Source organism: Salmo trutta, chromosome 14, assembly GCF_901001165.1.
Source record: "Salmo trutta chromosome 14, fSalTru1.1, whole genome shotgun sequence".
Classification (NCBI taxonomy): Eukaryota; Metazoa; Chordata; class Actinopteri; order Salmoniformes; family Salmonidae; genus Salmo; species Salmo trutta.
In genome coordinates, this window is record NC_042970.1 from 82,960,155 (window position 1) to 82,970,154 (window position 10,000).

Here is a 10,000-nt window from a genome sequence, read left to right on the forward strand (position 1 = left end):
TGGGTCTAGACTCGGTCATGTCTTGGTGTCTGATACATATGTACTGGGTCTAGACTCGGTCATGTGTTGGTGTCTGATACATATGTACTGGTTTAGACTCGGTCATGTCTTGGTGTCTGATACATATGTACTGGTTTAGACTCGGTCATGTCTTGGTGTCTGATACATATGTACTGGGTCTAGACTCGGTCATGTCTTGGTGTCTGATACATATGTACTGGGTCTAGACTCGGTCATGTCTTGGTGTCTGATACATATGTACTGGTTTAGACTCGGTCATGTCTTGGTGTCTGATACATATGTACTGGTCTAGACTCGGTCATGTCTTGGTGTCTGATACATATGTACTGGGTCTAGACTCGGTCATGTCTTGGTGTCTGATACATATGTACTGGGTCTAGACTCGGTCATGTCTTGGTGTCTGATACATATGTACTGGGTCTAGACTCGGTCATGTCTTGGTGTCTGATACATATGTACTGGGTCTAGACTCGGTCATGTCTTGGTGTCTGATACATATGTACTGGGTCTAGACTCGGTCATGTCTTGGTGTCTGATACATATGTACTGGGTCTAGACTCGGTCATGTCTTGGTGTCTGATACATATGTACTGGGTCTAGACTCAGTCATGTCTTGGTGTCTGATACATATGTACTGGTCTAGACTCTCTGACAGTGAGGACTGGTAATATCTTACTGAGACCAGAGGAATAAAAAGCTCATTATCGGCTTCCATTCAATCAGCACATAAAACCTCTTCTCTAGGCCAAATATATACACTCCTTTCTGGAAACATTAATACAGTGTCTAAACAGCCTTTATATCTATTTTAGACATGTTTACACAGTGGTGGACCTTCAGTGTGTGAACCCATAGGTCTTCAGTGTGTGTGAGAACCTACAGAGGGCCTTCGGTGTGTGTGAGAACCTACAGAGGGTCTTCAGTGTGTGTGAGAACCTACAGAGGGCCTTCGGTGTGCCTTCGGCAGTTAACCCACTGTTTACCTAGGCCGTCATTGAAAATAAGAATTTGTTCTTAACTGACTTGTCTAGTTAAATAAATATTTTTTTTTTATTATAGGGTCCCCTAGGAAACACCAATCAACACTTTTAGTGCCTACCCTGTCACAATAACTCCTCCCTGGAGTTTTCATTTGTTGTCAAACACTGTATTCAAAGTGCCCACTATTATATTCTAACTATATAATTAGAATAGACATTCTATTTCCATGATTCCAACAGTTAACCAAATGTTTTGCTCTAAATTGCAAGTCAAATTGCAACATTTGGTTTAAAATAAGGCCCAGATTACTTGTGCATATCGTGGAAATGATCTCAAATGCAGAAATGTATGACTTTTTTGGGGGGTTGAAGTTGAATTGAACAGTATAAACCAATCAGAATGGAGAAAGACCCATTGAAATCACTTAAAACGTATGTGTTGTCTCCCCAGGGTCACAATACTACTCATAAAGACCATTTACAACTTAGAACGTATGTGTTGTCTCCCCACGGTCACAGTAAAGAACATTTATAACTTTTATTATTAAAACACATAAAATACCGTCATTACATTTTTTTTCCCTGTATTCTATTCTATATCCTGTCTGTAGGACCTCATCCCTTCTACCTGACCATGACTCTATTCTATATCCTGTCTGTAGGACCTCATCCCTTCTACCTGACCATGACTCTATTCTATATCCTGTGTCTGTAGGACCTCATCCCTTCTACCTGACCATGACTCTATTCTATATCCTGTCTGTAGGACCTCATCCCTTCTACCTGACCATGACTCTATTCTATATCCTCTCTGTAGGACCTCATCCCTTCTACCTGACCATGACTCTATTCTATATCCTGTGTCTGTAGGACCTCATCCCTTCTACCTGACCATGACTCTATTCTATATCCTCTCTGTAGGACCTCATCCCTTCTACCTGACCATGACTCTATTCTATATCCTGTGTCTGTAGGACCTCATCCCTTCTACCTGACCATGACTCTATTCTATATCCTGTGTCTGTAGGACCTCATCCCTTCTACCTGACCATGACTCTATTCTATATCCTGTGTCTGTAGGACCTCATCCCTTCTACCTGACCATGACTCTATTCTATATCCTGTGTCTGTACGGACCTCATCCCTTCTACCTGACCATGACTCTATTCTATATCCTGTGTCTGTAGGACCTCATCCCTTCTACCTGACCATGACTCTATTCTATATCCTGTGTCTGTAGGACCTCATCCCTTCTACCTGACCATGGCTCTATTCTATATCCTGTCTGTAGGACCTCATCCCTTCTACCTGACCATGGCTCTATTCTATATCCTGTCTGTAGGACCTCATCCTTTCTACCTGACCATGACTCTATTCTATATCCTGTGTCTGTAGGACCTCATCCCTTCTACCTGACCATGACTCTATTCTATATCCTGTGTCTGAAGGACCTCATCCCTTCTACCTGACCATGGCTCTATTCTATATCCTGTGTCTGTAGGACCTCATCCCTTCTACATGACCATGACTCTATTCTATATCCTGTGTCTGTAGGACCTCATCCCTTCTACCTGACCATGGCTCTATTCTATATCCTGTGTCTGTAGGACCTCATCCCTTCTACCTGACCATGACTCTATTCTATATCCTGTCTGTAGGACCTCATCCCTTCTACCTGACCATGGCTCTATTCTATATCCTGTGTCTGTAGGACCTCATCCCTTCTACATGACCATGACTCTATTCTATATCCTGTGTCTGTACGGACCTCATCCCTTCTACCTGACCATGACTCTATTCTATATCCTGTGTCTGTACGGACCTCATCCCTTCTACCTGACCATGACTCTATTCTATATCCTGTGTCTGTAGGACCTCATCCCTTCTACCTGACCATGGCTCTATTCTATATCCTGTGTCTGTAGGACCTCATCCCTTCTACCTGACCATGGCTCTATTCTATATCCTGTCTGTAGGACCTCATCCCTTCTACCTGACCATGGCTCTATTCTATATCCTGTGTCTGTAGGACCTCATCCTTTCTACCTGACCATGACTCTATTCTATATCCTGTGTCTGTAGGACCTCATCCCTTCTACCTGACCATGACTCTATTCTATATCCTGTGTCTCTACGGACCTCATCCCTTCTACCTGACCATGACTCTATTCTATATCCTGTCTGTAGGACCTCATCCCTTCTACCTGACCATGACTCTATTCTATATCCTGTGTCTGTAGGACCTCATCCCTTCTACCTGACCATGGCTCTATTCTATATCCTGTGTCTGTAGGACCTCATCCCTTCTACATGACCATGACTCTATTCTATATCCTGTCTGTAGGACCTCATCCTTTCTACCTGACCATGGCTCTATTCTATATCCTGTGTCTGTAGGACCTCATCCCTTCTACCTGACCATGGCTCTATTCTATATCCTGTGTCTGTAGGAGCTGACTAACCTGTACGGGGCTCATCCCTTCTACCTGGCCATGGAGGAGGGAGGGACGGGGACAGCACATGGATTCTTCCTGCTCAACAGCAACGCTATGGGTCAGTGGCCACGTCCCATTACTACCATTACTACCTTTACTCTAGCTCCTGTTTACTTGGAATACAATGGGTCAGTGGCCACGTCCCATTTCTACCATTACTACCTTTAATCTAGCTCCTGTTTACTTGGAATACAATGGGTCAGTGGCCACGTCCCATTTCTACCATTACTACCTTTAATCTAGCTCCTGTTTACTTGGAATACAATGGGTCAGTGGCCACGTCCCATTTCTACCATTACTACCTTTAATCTAGCTCCTGTTTACTTGGAATACAATGGGTCAGTGGCCACGTCCCATTACTACCATTACTACCTTTAATCTAGCTCCTGTTTACTTGGAATACAATGGGTCAGTGGCCACGTCCCATTTCTACCATTACTACCTTTAATCTAGCTCCTGTTTACTTGGAATACAATGGGTCAGTGGCCACGTCCCATTTCTACCATTACTACCTTTAATCTAGCTCCTGTTTACTTGGAATACAATGGGTCAGTGGCCACGTCCCATTTCTACCATTACTACCTTTACTCTAGCTCCTGTTTACTTGGAATACAATGGGTCAGTGGCCACGTCCCATTACTACCATTACTACCTTTACTCTAGCTCCTGTTTACTTGGAATACAATGGGTCAGTGGCCACGTCCCATTTCTACCATTACTACCTTTACTCTAGCTCCTGTTTACTTGGAATACAATGGGTCAGTGGCCACGTCCCATTTCTACCATTACTACCTTTACTCTAGCTCCTGTTTACTTGGAATACAATGGGTCAGTGGCCACGTCCCATTTCTACCATTACTACCTTTAATCTAGCTCCTGTTTACTTGGAATACGATGGGTCAGTGGCCACGTCCCATTTCTACCATTACTACCTTTAATCTAGCTCCTGTTTACTTGGAATACAATGGGTCAGTGGCCACGTCCCATTTCTACCATTACTACCTTTACTCTAGCTCCTGTTTACTTGGAATACAATGGGTCAGTGGCCACGTCCCATTTCTACCATTACTACCTTTACTCTAGCTCCTGTTTACTTGGAATACAATGGGTCAGTGGCCACGTCCCATTTCTACCATTACTACCTTTAATCTAGCTCCTGTTTACTTGGAATACAATGGGTCAGTGGCCACGTCCCATTTCTACCATTACTACCTTTACTCTAGCTCCTGTTTACTTGGAATACAATGGGTCAGTGGCCACGTCCCATTTCTACCATTACTACCTTTACTCTAGCTCCTGTTTACTTGGAATACAATGGGTCAGTGGCCACGTCCCATTTCTACCATTACTACCTTTAATCTAGCTCCTGTTTACTTGGAATACAATGGGTCAGTGGCCACGTCCCATTTCTACCATTACTACCTTTACTCTAGCTCCTGTTTACTTGGAATACAATGGGTCAGTGGCCACGTCCCATTTCTACCATTACTACCTTTACTCTAGCTCCTGTTTACTTGGAATACAATGGGTCAGTGGCCACGTCCCATTTCTACCATTACTACCTTTAATCTAGCTCCTGTTTACTTGGAATACAATGGGTCAGTGGCCACATCCCATTTCTACCATTACTACCTTTAATCTAGCTCCTGTTTACTTGGAATACAATGGGTCAGTGGCCACGTCCCATTTCTACCATTACTACCTTTACTCTAGCTCCTGTTTACTTGGAATACAATGGGTCAGTGGCCACGTCCCATTTCTACCATTACTACCTTTACTCTAGCTCCTGTTTACTTGGAATACAATGGGTCAGTGGCCACGTCCCATTTCTACCATTACTACCTTTACTCTAGCTCCTGTTTACTTGGAATACAATGGGTCAGTGGCCACGTCCCATTTCTACCATTACTACCTTTACTCTAGCTCCTGTTTACTTGGGACACGATGGGTCAGTGGCCACGTCCCATTTCTACCATTACTACCTTTAATCTAGCTCCTGTTTACTTGGAATACAATGGGTCAGTGGCCACGTCCCATTTCTACCATTACTACCTTTACTCTAGCTCCTGTTTACTTGGAATACAATGGGTCAGTGGCCACGTCCCATTTCTACCATTACTACCTTTACTCTAGCTCCTGTTTACTTGGGATACAATGGGTCAGTGGCCACGTCCCATTTCTACCATTACTACCTTTACTCTAGCTCCTGTTTACTTGGAATACAATGGGTCAGTGGCCACGTCCCATTTCTACCATTACTACCTTTAATCTAGCTCCTGTTTACTTGGAATACAATGGGTCAGTGGCCACGTCCCATTTCTACCATTACTACCTTTACTCTAGCTCCTGTTTACTTGGAATACAATGGGTCAGTGGCCACGTCCCATTTCTACCATTACTACCTTTACTCTAGCTCCTGTTTACTTGGGATACAATGGGTCAGTGGCCACGTCCCATTTCTACCATTACTACCTTTACTCTAGCTCCTGTTTACTTGGAATACAATGGGTCAGTGGCCACGTCCCATTTCTACCATTACTACCTTTACTCTAGCTCCAGTTTACTTGGAATACAATGGGTCAGTGGCCACGTCCCATTTCTACCATTACTACCTTTACTCTAGCTCCTGTTTACTTGGAATACAATGGGTCAGTGGCCACGTCCCATTTCTACCATTACTACCTTTACTCTAGCTCCTGTTTACTTGGAATACAATGGGTCAGTGGCCACGTCCCATTTCTACCATTACTACCTTTACTCTAGCTCCTGTTTACTTGGAATACAATGGGTCAGTGGCCACGTCCCATTTCTACCATTACTACCTTTACTCTAGCTCCTGTTTACTTGGAATACAATGGGTCAGTGGCCACGTCCCATTTCTACCATTACTACCTTTACTCTAGCTCCTGTTTACTTGGAATACAATGGGTCAGTGGCCACGTCCCATTTCTACCATTACTACCTTTACTCTAGCTCCTGTTTACTTGGAATACAATGGGTCAGTGGCCACATCCCATTTCTACCATTACTACCTTTACTCTAGCTCCTGTTTACTTGGAATACAATGGGTCAGTGGCCACGTCCCATTTCTACCATTACTACCTTTACTCTAGCTCCTGTTTACTTGGAATACAATGGGTCAGTGGCCACGTCCCATTTCTACCATTACTACCTTTACTCTAGCTCCTGTTTACTTGGAATACAATGGGTCAGTGGCCACGTCCCATTTCTACCATTACTACCTTTAATCTAGCTCCTGTTTACTTGGAATACGATGGGTCAGTGGCCACGTCCCATTTCTACCATTACTACCTTTACTCTAGCTCCTGTTTACTTGGAATACAATGGGTCAGTGGCCACGTCCCATTTCTACCATTACTACCTTTACTCTAGCTCCTGTTTACTTGGAATACAATGGGTCAGTGGCCACGTCCCATTTCTACCATTACTACCTTTACTCTAGCTCCTGTTTACTTGGAATACAATGGGTCAGTGGCCACGTCCCATTTCTACCATTACTACCTTTACTCTAGCTCCTGTTTACTTGGAATACAATGGGTCAGTGGCCACGTCCCATTTCTACCATTACTACCTTTACTCTAGCTCCTGTTTACTTGGGACACGATGAGTCAAGAAGTGGCCTATTCCATTGCTTCCCCTATTATTTTCAATATCTTGAATCTACGTTGATGTTTGAGGGATGTTATGTCGTCTTTATGGCGTGTTTATGAATGCTTTGTGAATGTTGGTTCTGCAGACGTGGCCCTCCAGCCGGGCCCTGCCATCACCTGGCGTACCATTGGTGGGATCCTGGACTTCTACGTCTTTCTGGGTCCCGATCCGGCCTCTGTGATTGGACAGTATTTGGAGGTCGTAGGTCAGTCTACAGAAAGACAAGGACCCTTTTCTTCCTCATATCCTTGACGTCATCACTGTCTGACTCTCACCGTCATCTCTCTCAGGTTACCCCACCATGCCAGTCTACTGGGCGTTGGGGTACCATCTCTGTCGCTGGGGTTACGGAAGTAGCAATGCCACCTGGGACGTCGTCAAGAACATGAGGAATTATGGAATACCTCAGGTACGTTCCGCTGACTCACTCAGTGTGTGTGTTCACGGTTCTCTTCTGCATGTAACAGGGACTGTCTTCCTTGACAGGCAGGGAAATAACATTGTGTGTGTGTTGCAGGATGTGCAGTGGAATGACTGTGTGTGTGTGTGTTGCAGGATGTGCAGTGGAATAACTGTGTGTGTGTGTGTGTGTGTGTGTTGCAGGATGTGCAGTGGAATAACTGTGTGTGTGTGTGTGTGTGTGTTGCAGGATGTGCAGTGGAATAACTGTGTGTGTGTGTGTGTGTGTTGCAGGATGTGCAGTGGAATAACTGTGTGTGTGTGTGTTGCAGGATGTGCAGTGGAATGACTGTGTGTGTGTGTGTGTGTGTGTGTGTTCCAGGATGTGCAGTGGAATGACTGTGTGTGTGTGTGTGTGTGTGTGTGTGTGTGTGTGTGTGTGTGTGTGTGTGTGTGTGTGTGTGTTCCAGGATGTGCAGTGGAATGACTGTGTGTGTGTGTTCCAGGATGTGCAGTGGAATGACTGTGTGTGTGTGTGTGTGTGTGTGTGTGTGTTGCAGGATGTGCAGTTGAATAACTGTGTGTGTGTGTGTGTGTGTGTTGCAGGATGTGCAGTGGAATGACTGTGTGTGTGTGTGTGTGTTGCAGGATGTGCAGTGGAATAACTGTGTGTGTGTGTGTGTGTGTGTGTGTGTGTGTGTGTGTGTGTGTTCCAGGATGTGCAGTGGAATGACTGTGTGTGTGTGTTCCAGGATGTGCAGTGGAATGACTGTGTGTGTGTGTGTGTGTGTGTGTGTGTGTGTGTTGCAGGATGTGCAGTTGAATAACTGTGTGTGTGTGTGTTGCAGGATGTGCAGTGGAATGACTGTGTGTGTGTGTGTGTGTGTGTGTGTGTTGCAGGATGTGCAGTGGAATAACTGTGTGTGTGTGTGTGTGTGTGTTGCAGGATGTGCAGTGGAATAACTGTGTGTGTGTGTGTGTTGCAGGATGTGCAGTGGAATGATATAGACTACATGGACCGTTCTCTAGACTTCACCTTTGACCCCGCGACCTTCTCGACCCTGCCTGACATGGTGAAAGACCTGCACAGCCACGGACAGCGCTATGTCATGATGCTGGTACGTTAACCCTCTCCTCCCCCCTCTAGGACCCAGGGGTGGGTATTAACCCTCTCCTCCCCCCTCTAGGACCCAGGGGTGGGTATTAACCCTCTCCTCCCCCCCTCTAGGACCCAGGGGTGGGTATTAACCCTCTCCTCCCCCCCTCTAGGACCCAGGGGTGGGTATTAACCCTCTCCTCCCCCCTCTAGGACCCAGGGGTGGGTATTAACCCTCTCCTCCCCCCTCTAGGACCCAGGGGTGGGTATTAACCCTCTCCTCCCCCCTCTAGGACCCAGGGGTGGGTATTAACCCTCTCCCCCCCCTCTAGGACCCAGGGGTGGGTATTAACCCTCTCCTCCCCCCCTCTAGGACCCAGGGGTGGGTATTAACCCTCTCCTCCCCCCTCTAGGACCCAGGGGTGGGTATTAACCTTGTAGGACCCGGGGGGGGGGTATTAACCCTGTAGGACCCGGGGGGGGGGGGGGGTATTAACCCTGTAGGGTGGGGGGTAGTATTAACCCTGTAGGACTGGGGGGGGTATTAACCCTGTAGGACCGGGGGGGGTATTAGGACCGGGGGGGGGTATTAACCCTGTAGGACCGGGGGGGGGTATTAACCCTGTAGGACCGGGGGGGTATTAACCCTGTAGGACCCGGGGGGGGGTATTAACCCTGTATGACCGGGGGGGGGTATTAACCCTGTATGACCCAGCGGGGGGGGTATTAACCCTGTATGACCCAGCGGGGGGGGTTATTAACCCTGTAGGACCCAGGGGGGGGGGTATTAACCCTGTATGACCCAGGGGTGTGTGTCATTTTAATTGAAGAAATCTATTCCCAAGTATTTCTACACATAAACAGACAAGGTTTGAAATATTTGTTTTAGTCATATTATATCTGTTTGGGCTTCTTGCGGTCAATTTGCAGTCTACAAATGATTTGTAAATTTGTTCCAGCCCCCAGCTGAAACCCTCTCCTCCCCCTACAGGACCCAGGTATCAGTAGTGTCCAGTATTAACCCTCTCCTCCCTCTACAGGACCCAGGTATCAGTAGTGTCCAGTATTAACCCTCTCCTCCCTCTACAGGACCCAGGTATCAGTAGTGTCCAGTGTTAACCCTCTCCTCCCTCTACAGGACCCAGGTATCAGTAGTGTCCAGTGTTAACCCTCTCCTCCCTCTACAGGACCCAGGTATCAGTAGTGTCCAGTATTAACCCTCTCCTCCCTCTACAGGACCCAGGTATCAGTAGTGTCCAGTGTTAACCCTCTCCTCCCCCTACAGGACCCAGGTATCAGTAGTGTCCAGTATTAACCCTCTCCTCTCTCTACAGGAC

At 46.3% G+C, this 10,000-nt stretch overlaps 1 protein-coding gene across 1 annotated transcript in view; it reads left to right on the forward strand.

Annotated features, from left to right (window-relative positions):
- The window catches only part of LOC115147680 (lysosomal alpha-glucosidase), a 33,375-nt gene that overhangs the window by 7,076 nt on the left and 16,299 nt on the right, over positions 1-10,000 (forward strand). The window contains exons 6-9 of the mRNA XM_029689981.1: positions 3,452-3,554; positions 7,254-7,373; positions 7,459-7,577; positions 8,554-8,685. Coding sequence (XP_029545841.1) covers positions 3,452-3,554; positions 7,254-7,373; positions 7,459-7,577; positions 8,554-8,685 — 474 coding nt within the window. The remainder of the gene's footprint in view (positions 1-3,451; positions 3,555-7,253; positions 7,374-7,458; positions 7,578-8,553; positions 8,686-10,000) is intronic.